The sequence below is a fragment of the Halichoeres trimaculatus genome, unplaced genomic scaffold (genome assembly GCF_033239565.1).
Source record: "Halichoeres trimaculatus isolate MK-OKI-2021-1 unplaced genomic scaffold, fHalTri1.1 fHalTri1_scaffold_10, whole genome shotgun sequence".
NCBI lineage: Eukaryota > Metazoa > Chordata > Actinopteri > Labriformes > Labridae > Halichoeres > Halichoeres trimaculatus.
In genome coordinates, this window is record NW_027437187.1 from 4,856,926 (window position 1) to 4,868,940 (window position 12,015).

The 12,015-nt window shown below is 37.9% G+C and overlaps 1 protein-coding gene across 16 annotated transcripts in view; it reads right to left on the minus strand.

Moving 5' to 3' along the window:
• The window catches only part of mical3a (microtubule associated monooxygenase, calponin and LIM domain containing 3a), a 193,901-nt gene that overhangs the window by 11,140 nt on the left and 170,746 nt on the right, over positions 1-12,015 (minus strand). For 12 of the 16 annotated variants that reach the window (XM_074677101.1, XM_074677098.1, XM_074677089.1 and 9 more), the window contains 2 exons: positions 11,681-11,731; positions 10,725-10,775 (listed from right to left, as the gene is read on the minus strand). The exons of 1 other annotated variant lie outside the window; for it this stretch is intronic. In XM_074677101.1, coding sequence (XP_074533202.1) covers positions 10,725-10,775; positions 11,681-11,731 — 102 coding nt within the window. The remainder of the gene's footprint in view (positions 1-10,724; positions 10,776-11,680; positions 11,732-12,015) is intronic. 3 more of the 16 variants (XM_074677102.1, XM_074677091.1, XM_074677092.1) reach the window with 2 other exon arrangements.

Genomic DNA, 12,015 nt, shown 5'->3' on the forward strand with positions numbered 1-12,015 from the left:
AAGTTGTAGTTTTTTTTTTTTTTTTAGGGATGCACCGAATATTTGGTAGCTGAATATATTTGGCCGAACATTACAAAAAAAGCCACATTCGGCCTTCGGTGAAGTGAGTTTAAAGCAAGGCCGAATCGTGGTGTGCGACGCAATGACGCAGTTAACCCTTCAACACTGGATGTGTTGTCACCGACACAATGGTTTACACAATCTGAAAAATTCCAACGGTTTGTGAAAGCTGAAACTGTGCTCTTTCAGTTGACGTGGTTTTTACAGTACCTTCACTCAGGCATGTAAGGAAGATCCCGAATACACACGATTGTGGAGCAGATTGATAGCAGGAGCGCACAGAGAGAATTGATTTAAAGTCTCCTAAAAATGCCAATTAAAAAAAAAAGAAGGAGAAGAAGATCCTCCAGGGTTATAAGACCTCCACTGAGGTTTCTGCATAATTCTGGGACTGAAGGTGCATCTGAAGGAGCAACCTTTTGAAAAAAGGTGACGTTAGATAGGATGAACTTCAGGATAAATGAGGCTTTCTCTAACTACTTTTTACTTTGTTTGCGTACTTATATGCATTGATTGAGGCTTGTACTGTGTGATATCCTTTGTAAATCAATGCACCGAGCCTTATTTGTACTGTACATGTACATGTACACACGTAACCAGCTGAAATACTTTGACTTTCAGTTTCGTCCCATGACAAGAAGGAACAATCCTCAGGTGGTGTGTGTGTGTGAGGAGAGAGATCTGTGTGATGCTGGAGATTCTGGTGATGCTTTTAGCAACCTTTTTATTTACAAAATAAGAGAAATGTTGATGTTCATTTGTTTATTAGTGTTTAAACTCTAAGTTCATCCTGTAAAATCTGTTCCCAGTGTTTGATTGCTGTTTTTTACTTCACTAAACCTCTAAGATCCTATTCTGCCTTTGTGTTTTTCTTCATTTTAAACTGTTTTATTCTCGTATAACATGCAGTAAATGGAAAAAAAAAACAAAAACCTCCAAATACTGAAAGTTCAAAGTATTCCAGAGGAATAGGCTGAAGCGTTTACTCACAGCCCGTTTTTTTGACCATTTTAAAGTCAACATTGAGCCCCATCAAACTTAGCATCTGATTCAGCATCCGATTTTCGTTATTCAACCAAATATTTATACTTTATTCAGCTTCAGCCATAAATTTTCATTTCGGTGCATCCCTCCTTTCTTTTAAACCTCTCGAATCTTGAAGTGTTGGTTTGACTTTGTGCATCTAGTTTAAAATTTTAAATGAATAAAATATGAAAAACATAATTATAATGGTTATTTAACATAATATATTAAAAGATAAAAAGATAAATTCAATTAACATAGTGTGTTCTACAGAGATCTAAGGAATGAGATGCATGCATTTATTTTGGGAGGAAAAATTTGAAATGAAACGGTTAACTACCTGATAATATTGACCCTGTGCATGTGCAGTAGTATTATCCAAAGAAAAAACAAATTTGCTAACTTTAAACAACCAAAATTATCACTTACTATGAAAATTTGTTGTCAAAGAAAGGCTAATTCTGTTATCAAGCTAACTGCCTCTGCAGCAGGGGTGACAGACTCTCAAACTACTGCTCAGAAATGATCAGTGTTGCTGCAGCTGCTCTTGTTTCCTTTTGTCCATCATATAAGGACATCATTATTGACTAAGCCTGTCTCACAGCTGACCGAAAGCTCCAAACAGTGTGTTTGCTTCTTTTTTTTTTGGTTTCTTTCATAGTCGTGTGGAGCTTGGCGTACAGAGAAAACTGGATAAATCCTGCTGGATTTGGCGACTCATGGCTAAAACAAACTGTTTTGGGCATCAGTGGTGCAAAATTTTTGCTGACAACAGAAGCCTAATCCATGCCAGTTTTAGTAAAAGTGGGACAATTAATCCCTAAAATAATATTTTGGAACAGTTTCTGTGGGTAGATTTGATCCTGAATCTCTGACAGGAAGACGACTTGACAATGAAATCTGTTTCAGCCCACTGCTTCTTTTTTGTAGTAGTATCTCCTTCATCAAACAAACACATCAAGGAGTCACAGCTGAAAAACTTCATGAGCTTTTCAAAAATGTCATTAGTGTCAGAATTTGAAACATCAATTTTTGTTTAAAAGCTGCTGCAGATTCTCTCCAGATGAAAATAACTGTATCATCTGTGATTAAAAAGGCAGCATGTGTGTTCCCTGCACATGACTTTTATTATGTTCAGAAAATAAAACACACATGGGCCCAGCATGGTCCCCTGAGGGACTCCCGAGATAGATATTACACTGAAAACCATGGGGCGTGCCATAACCAGACAGTTTTTTAGGCTTCTTCTCATTTCTAGCTTAACAATATAAAACTAAACAATCCAGGAAACTCTACCCTACAGTAGCAAAGTGTTTGGGGTTACATTTAGAGCTATTTGTCCTGCTTGTTATTTGGTTTGGAGAAGACCATGATGAGGGTGAAGTATTCGACTATGTCATGGTTAAATCTGACATTTTAAATGCAGGCAGTCTTAGAAAACCCAGCCTTTATCACAAAATTAAAACAATGACTTGTCGAAGCTAAAACACTTAGAGTGTATTTTTAAGGTCGATACACATCATAATACTTAGGTCACGATGCCATAATATCACAATATCACAATACTGTGGTATATTGTGATATTCTACCCAGTAAACTATTTGATTGAAAACAAATATTCTATTTTATTGTTTTTGAAATAAAGAAAGTCAGATGCAGTGTTTCATACTATCACTTAACTTAAAAACAGAAAGTGTCACAAGTTTGTCACTTAAACTACTGTGACATTAAACTAATGTTGCAAAGAAACTATTGGGTGAAAGACGTGGTCAGTTGGTGAAAGTGATAAATGTCACTTGTAACTAATGGTACTCATAAAAACTCTAATATTTCTTGAAACGTGACTATGACTATTGTTTTATCAGTCTGCAACACTGTAAAAAACTAATTTTAAATGATTTTAAACAAACTGACCCAAGAATAGAGAAAAAACATTGATGTTTACAGCATCAAAACCCACATCACTAAGTTTAGGCATAAAATATTTTAAATATTTTTAATAGACTTTGAGATTATACTTATTATACAGTTTATGGAAAACATACAGTGGAGTAGCTCTTTGGCACCATCTACTGCAGTGGAGGTGTGAAAGACATATTGTACTTCCAACTCACTTAAATTATGAATTTTTATTTTCACAAAAATATCCATATTAAGAGTTGAAATATCGATATTTAATCCCATGTCAAAGTATTGTGATATATTGCCCTATCTATATTTTTTTACACCTCTAATCATGACTTTGCCATGAAAGAAATAAAGTTTAAAAAAGAGTGGTTTTCTAAGACTGCATACTACTTCTTTGAGCCCGGGAAGCACTTCTTTGTCGATTTTTTGACAGATCAAAATGAAATCTAGAGCTATTTTTTTTAATTAATTTTCTCTTCATAGATTCTCAGATTTTTTTCTTTGAAAGCAATCAGGGGAAAACTACTTAGCCTTGTCACACAACAACATAGAGGACCGGTTTGAAGGGCGATGGGGAGGGACGGTTCCAACACTGGAGATCCTTACGGCTGCCAAGGTAACCTGCCACAACCTTCAACGTAGGCGGCGAGGTTACGTTACCTTCAGGGGAACAGCAGGGGCAGAAGGAGAGGGGTCTTCGGCGAGGCATCCCCACAAAAGGCTCAACTTCCACAAGACAGAGGGAAAGAGTGTGAGGGAGGTACGGAGGCAGGTGAGAGGGGGAGGGATGGAGGTGACGCAGGAGGGAGAGCAGAGCCATTACCCAGAGGAGAAAGAGGAAGAGAAAGGAAAGTTCAGGCTGAGGGGGTGAGAGAAGGAAGAGGTGGAGAAAAAAATGTGAGGGAGAAACAACACTGTGGAGAAAACCAAAGGAGGGCAGGAGCACTGTGAAAGGGAGAAGACAAATCACCTGGAGAGAGGAGGTGGGAGAGATCAGCTGCGTGGTGTGAGGGATGAAAAAAGGATAAAAATAGAAAACAGAAACAAGAGAAGACAGAAAACCCGATCACAGAGAGAGGGTGAAAATCCTCCCTGTCGTTCTGCAGATAATCGTAGTTTGGCAACAGACGACAGCCGACACATACGGGCAGTGTTTACCACAGCACAGGAAATGATTTAATCCCATTATCAAAGCCATTACTGATCACCAGGAGATCCGTCTCCCTCACAGACGCAGATAATTACCTCCACTTTAAAGACGTTTCAGCCTCTTCTTGCAAACACTACTTAAGTATGTTTAGACCATCCATTTTCTTACCACTGTGATGACTTTTGAAGTGCAGCTACTATTGAAGTGCAAATGAGGAGTTTTTCCTAATATGCACCTACTTAACTTGTTTTTTAACCAAAGTAAGATCAGAGATAAAATATGCTTCTTTAATAAAGCCCAGAGTTTAGGCTTTGAAATGACCGAGCCAGGGAGGATGAGAAGATATCTGAGGGAGACATCATACCATGGCGGTGTGTATATAGGGGCTTGTACCAGTAAATGACACAAATTAGAGGCAGACACAGCGCTCTGGGGCCGGTGTGAGAAGAAGTTGCAGAGTAAAATGCCAGATAATTGCTACAAGGGACTATCACAGAGAAAGAGGGTAAAGTCCTGGTGGAAAAACAGAGGGTCAAAGTTCAAACCAAACTTTTAGAGCGCCACTTAATCAAGTAAACATGTTACGAAACGCACCGTCAGCACTTTATACACTCATAAATAAATAACTATCATCACTCACACACTGAATGAGATGTTTGTTTCTTGCCTTCTCATTTTTTACAGTTACGTCTGTGCAGAGAACAAAGCTTCTCCTGGGAGATTATAATTTACAAGAAAATAACTTGTTTTCGCAAGATTCAGGGAAAACTGGAGCAGTCGAACATTTGTGCTGCGTTTGATCAGACTTGGAATCAGCCTGCAGGGCTCGTCCTTGGCCTGACTGCCCAGAGACTTTATAACTGTCGTGAAGTGAAGTCTGGATGTTTGATCAGTAATAAATGCTTATCAACCTGACATTCAGATGATATCTGGGCAACATTAGCATGTGAGTAATAAAAAAAGCCCCAGAGTGGTAGACTGAAATGTCTGCACAGCATCACTGAACACCACAGGACGTCTTTTCTACCTGTGGCTGTCAGACTGTCTCACTCCGCCCTGCAGGAGAAACGAAGCATGACTTTTTTTCCCTATCATGAGTTAAACTGTGCTGTTTAAAAGTTTTCATATCTTAAAATCAGGGGAAACACTTGATGTCAACACTAAAAGTCTTAAACTGAGAAGTAAAGACGTGTTGGAGTGATTGGGGATTCACATGGGAACTAGATGAGAGAGGATGTGGGAATTTCTTGTATAATTTGTCCTTTCAAATAGCTAAACATCTATGAACTCAATGAAGAGAACGTTGTAGCATGGCAACAACGGGGGAAGCTTCCAGAAAGATGTTCAAACCTAGGGAGCTGAAAATCAAAAGACAAGGTATATTGATATCATAACTTTGTGAAAAGTTGCTCTTGACATCAGAGATAATGTGCTGTATTTAGGGATGAGTATTAGATTAGGTACTTTTATAGATACCCGCCAAATTCTGTCAAAAGTACCAGGTGCCGATTCATGTAAAATCAAAAGTTACCATGTTCAGGTACCTAAATGACTACCCTCTGACTGTGTGGGAGTGGAAGAGTGGGTGATTTCCGTGCTGGACATGAACACAGCATTGCAAGTTTATGCATAAAGAAATAAATAAGTTAAATTGAAAAAAAAAAAAATTATTAAAACAAATTAATATTTTTCACCATGTAAACACAAAAAATATACCAAAAACTGGTACTGTTGAGTACCGGTACCAATTGCCAGGTACTGGGCAATCGGTACCCTATTGTTTCAAATGTGAAAGGTACCCATCTTTAGCTGTATTTCATTATTGTTATCATTATATCAATGTGCTGTTTCTGGAGTAATAACTGCCAGCACTGAAAAATGTAGGAAATCACTCAGGGGACACATTTTTCACCACTTCTACTTCATATTGGTTTGTGTTTTGGTTTAAAAAAAAATACAAAATAAACAAACATTTGTGATATGAACATTAATCTGAATTGGATTAAAGAATTTCTTGTCCTTGGCTTAACTGCCGAGGACTGACAGAGTGGTCGGGAAATTCTTTTAAAATTCTTTTTCAAGTCTGCCATGACATCTGGTTGAGATGTCTGGTTGATTTCTCTGGTTGAGAAAAGTTCCATTATCATCTGTTAACATTTATTTTTGCTTATTCGTTTACATTAAAATTACAGAATTAACAGGCTACAGCTTTGACAAAAAATAAAACTAGAATAAAACAGAGCGTTTTTAAAATACAATTAAAGTAGAGTATAACTCAACAGTGCTGCCTCCTTTAAAACTACAAAGAGAAGTTGTTGAAACAGAAAAACAGCTTAAACTTCAATTCCAGGGTGAAATAGAGGCTATTTATGTACATTTTTGAAAAAATTAAAAAGAAACTGGTTTTGGGTTCTCAGTCATTTGTACTTATTGTTCCCTTTGAAAGGTGGGAAAAAAATCATCAAAAAATTGTAAATAGAATTTTTGTGAAAAAATTGGAGATTTTATTTTTAGGCCTTATCACCCAGCCTTATTGTGCATCTCTACTGAGCTGCTCACCTTTTGAGGGCTTTACTTATTTAACCACCAGATCTGTACATTTTGGGATGCTGCTTTAGCTTCATACGCTAAATGTGTAACCCTTCACTTCAGAATTTTTTTTTTTATGTAACCATTTGTACCTGATGCTCTGATTCCCACTCTGTGCACAGTGAACGTCATTCTGGTTATACAGTAAACAGGAAGTAGAAATTCCTGTTCCCTCTTATCTTAAAACTGTGATGTAACATTTCCCTTTGTTGCTTGGAGCACAGGCTGGATGCTTGTTGCCCCCTTTTCTCAGTAAAATTCTAATTTTTTGAGGTAACAAGATTATTTACTCACAGTGTGCAGATAATGGCGCAGAAATGTGTGCATTTTTAAGTTTCTTTAGAGTTATTATTTTTATGAGTCAAGTGTTGGTCACTTTCACAGTTAGCACCAAAACAAGGAGAAAAAAGAAATGAGAACTTTCCCCCTTCAGCTCCTCCGTTTAACTTTGTTTGCTTGACACATAAACATTTCAGCAAGGATACAAAATTGAAACCGAGCCCAAAACAAAACAAAACAAAAATAAATCAAGTTTTGAGCAGATTTCTCCTTTTTTTCTCAAAACATATTCCCGTCCCAAAGCTCCACGCAGTCTCCCGTCAGATTAGTGAGAACAAAACCACACAGAAGCACAGGCCCTGCTCAAATATGTTGAAATGCATTTTCCACCAAACTCTACAATATTTCACAAACACAGCTGAGCTCTTTACGGGGAGGAGAATATGCATCCCACCCATATTCAAACAAGGCCAGAAAACTAGCAACAAACCACAGCATGTCTCACCCAGACACAGCGGACACGACTACTGCTGACCAATGAGGTTAACACAGAGCAGCTCAGGGTCAGTGGTTACCACACCGCCTACGAGCAGACACTACGACACACAGACTCAGAGTTATGCAACTGAGCAGTATGAGAAAGTCAGGAGGAGCCTCTTCTGGGACTACAGGACAGAAAGGAGCAGCACAGAGCTCTGAGGGGAAGCTAACAGAGCCATGCTAGCAGTTTAGTATGAGTCAGAGCAGGGGAGGTTACACAATACTTTCACACAGTGTGTAGGTGGGAGGGTGGGAAGGGGTCTATGTTCTGTGTCTGGTTCATGATTTGATCTGTTTATTTTTTGTCTTGTAAGAAACTTTTTAAAACAACAGATATGTTTCTCTGTAGAGGGTTATAAAATTAATGAGGAGGCTGAAAAAACAAAGTTGAAATGTTGGATTAAAGATATGTACAAACTACAGTAACACATCTGAACTACGCTAGAGGGACTTCACACAGATATTCTGGGATTGTCCAAAACTTCTTAACTTTTGGGAGGCAGAATAAAGGGAAATTCAACAATTTACTTTAAAGCCTTCACTCTCTATACTTGGGATAATAGTATCAATAACGGGAAATTAAAATACTGAACAAGGATTTTGCTTGTAACAGTAAAGAAAAAAAACAGTTTGCAGGTTGAGACCACTTTCCCATCGTTATGCAATGGAGAAACAGAGTCAAAGCTGTTTTAATCTTGGAGATAATCAGTGCAATGTTACAGCTGAAACATATATTTCTAAAAAAGATGGAAACCAGTGATAAATGCAATCCTTAATCTCTAATTATCTCTTATTTTGTATTCATTTTAATTATTTATTTTTGGGGTGTTTTTGTTTATATTTCACTTTGAGTGCACTTGTAATGTACAGAATTAAATGTGTGGATAATGTCAATGATACATCAAAGAAAGTTAAGTAAAGATGATGATTTTCTTTTTTTTTCTTTTTTTTTCCTTCAGGAATTGCTCTTAGAAGATATATGTTTAGCAAGTGTATTGTGGATGCATCTCCTCTCTGTATGCTTATTGTGTAAAAATAAATAAATTGATAAATAAATAAAAAAGATGTGTATTAAGTTAATCTGTAGCTGAATGGTATGACAGTGCATGGAATAAAATGCTTTGACATAAAAAAATAGTAACTGATAACTGATGCATATTGATGCTCATTTATTCTGGTAAGCTATATGTATTTCACAGCAAAAGCTCAAAATTAAGCAAGTTTAGTCTCATTTCTAATACTAAAAAAAACCTGATTAGAGTCAATAGAAGCCACATTCACCTGACAAGTCAAGAAAATGACTTTTTTCAAGATATCAAAAGACAAATTAATGCATGAGGTGAAAATCTGCCGATGGAATATGAACATTTACTCATCAAGTTTCTCAAAACATAAGATATGACTTGTGAAATAAAAATAACATCTTCACCTTCCCATTGGAAGAAACTCAAGCTGTACTTTTGAATTTTAGGCTTTGTACAAACGCAGCCAGGTATTTTCAAAAAGAATACTGCCCGCTCATTTGTTTTGAATAATACTTTTGTCCACAAGCAGTGAGCAAATCCGCCGATAAGTGCGGCTTGAGGGATTTCAAACCTATATTTGGGAGTTTTTTTAGATGTGAAACCCGTGCCAGCCATTCTGAATGAGCCCCCGTCATTCAGCTGTGATGTTTGAAAACCAAAAACTTGGTTTACCGGCGTCTACACGAAACCATGGAACCAGAGTTTTCCCAAATCTTCACTTTAACTGGAGTTTTCAGAAAACATCGTTTTCAGTGACGTAAATCTGCGGTTTCGTGTGGACAACAGGGGTAAACATATAAAAATTTATGCGGTTTCCCAGATACCTGGCCACCTGTGGACATTAAGGGTGGGAAAATAATCGATGTTCGATATGTCAGGATTTTTTGTCTGACCATATCAAAATTAGAGATGGGTACCGAATTAGGTACTTATACAGGTACCGACTGAATTCTGTCATAAGTACCGGGTACCAATTCACATAAAATCAAAAGGTACCACGTTTAGGTACCTAAATGCATCCTTGTGACTGTGTGGGAGTGGAAGAGTGGGAGATTTTCCATGCTGGACATCAACACAGCATTGTAAGGTTATATACTGAAGAATTGAAAAACTTTTAACCTTTATTTTAAAAAAAAGATATTTTTTTTACCACATTAACACAAAAAAGTACCAAAAATTGGTACTGATGAGTACAGAAACTGATACAAACCTAATACAAAATCAGGATTCTTTGTCAACCCCCCCCCAAATTCACATTCTTCATTTCTGTCTTTGTTCATAAACTGGATTGGGAAAACGTTACCACTTTTCTCCAGCAGAGGGCGAAATGTTTCTCTCTGACTCTCATGATGTGCATTTTATGGGAAAATATGGCTCCTGATATAGTCTGTAGATGTTATCATCATAACTTAAGATAACTTGACTTTTTCACATGGTCTGGTGTTAAAAAGCAAACCAAAAATTACAATCGCAATTTAACCGAATGGAAAAAAATCCCCAAATCATAATAGGATTGAATTAGTTTATTGTCCCAGCCCTAGCAGATATGGCCTTAATCACTTATTTTCCTGGACCAGTCTGGAGAATGTGGCTTACAAAAAGTCTAATATATTTTTTTACGACAAATAAGACATAAACACACTTGCTTAGTTGTGAGTTTTCCAGATCATGTCTAAACCAAGAGCACTGTGTGGTGTTTGTTTGAATACTCTCAATATTGACCCTTCTTCCTGTCAGTGGGCACCATGTCTGTCAGTGTTCCTACTTCAGTTTGTATTGTGGAGCCGTCCTTCTGAGGAGCGACAAATAAAAGCTGCTCAGTAATTCATTCATCTATCATTCATAAGTTTACTGAGATCAAAGACGATCATAAGAGGACAGCACGGGGCCAAGAGTCTGATCTCTGTTTGATGTAAAGAGTGTCTGAACTACAAACCCACAGGAAGAGGAGGAGGGAGGAGGGAGGAGGGGTATAAGAGCAGAAAGTATTGCACTATAGAGAAGCCAGCCAGCCAAACAGCTAGCCAGCCAGTAAAGGCAGATATGAGGGAACAAAGCTCAAGTCGTAAAATAAAGAAGTGAGGAGGAGGTGGGGGAGAGATTGGGTTAGCCATTAGGTTAGTTCAAAGCGACAGATTTGAAATACATACCGCCCAGATGCAAGTCCAGGATTTCACTGTAATTAGAATCTCCCCAATAGTCTACAACGACAGGGATATATTAGAGATAGGAGTTATTCACACTGCCCCAAACTGGGCACACAAACACAAGTCCTCAACAACGGCAAGTCATGCACATCCTTGCAAACATACGGACACACACGTTCTCACTGCAGCGACACTCTGAACAAGGAGCGTCCCACAGTACTCACCACAGTGCAAAATGCAGTCAGGCTGTGCAACACCAAAATGATAACAGACTGCTACATAGATTTCTGTATTTGCTGTTCACTGGCTCAGTCTGCTGCGCCTCTGATCATGTGTGTTTGTTGTCATGTTGAGAGTTTTTCTTTTTGCTCAAACAGCAACAAAAGCTGTGATTTTCTCCGGTTACAAATGTTTGACTCCAATAAGAGGATGATTTGATTTGGACTAAAAATGCATCAAGAGTGTTAAGTGAAGCCGAGTTAGAAATCACTCTGGATTGCTGTTACTCAGCACATTAAAAAAGATAATGAACAAGTTTTCAACAAATATCTGTAGCAAGCCGCTCAGCCAGAGCAAATATTTGCAGAAAGTATTTTCATAACGGAGTAGTCAGCCTGCAAACCAATTTGGATTTGATTCCTTTACGTTCTGATTGCATTTCTAATCATAGAGCGTGATCTGAGTCTGGATCAGAGCTCAGAGACTCTCCTCATCGAGAGGCAGTGATATAGAAACACATCCAGAATGAGCACACACACAAATCTATGTCAGGGGACACACACACACACACACGTTCTCCTGATGGCATGCAGCTGGCACTGACGATGGCAGACATGTTATGAACGGAGAGTGTTGAGAATGGAGAAGTGTTGCAGTGTGTCACCACAGATGGCGCCTAACAGTGTCACATGTCAGAAATAAAATAAAAACAATCAAAGAAACTGCCATAAATCTAATACCTGATCTTCTTTTGTGCTGTTTGGGTAATGTATAAGTACCTTTATACAATCCTTTAAGAGAGTAGAGTGGTAAACAAGTTAAAACATACGCAAACAGCAGGCTGGAGAAAGAGCTGATGGGAAAAGTAAGGAGTTATTTTGCTTGGTGAAAAATGGCCGTATTTAAGAAAATAACCAATACGTCTACGTTATGAGGATGCAGTGGCAAGATAAAAGCTTTGTTATTACGTTTCCATCATCATTAAGTCAATTAGGACAAAATAGGCTTTCCACTCTGTAAAGGAGCTGAGCACATCACCGCATCCAGAACTCACATCACGTAAATAATGTGATAT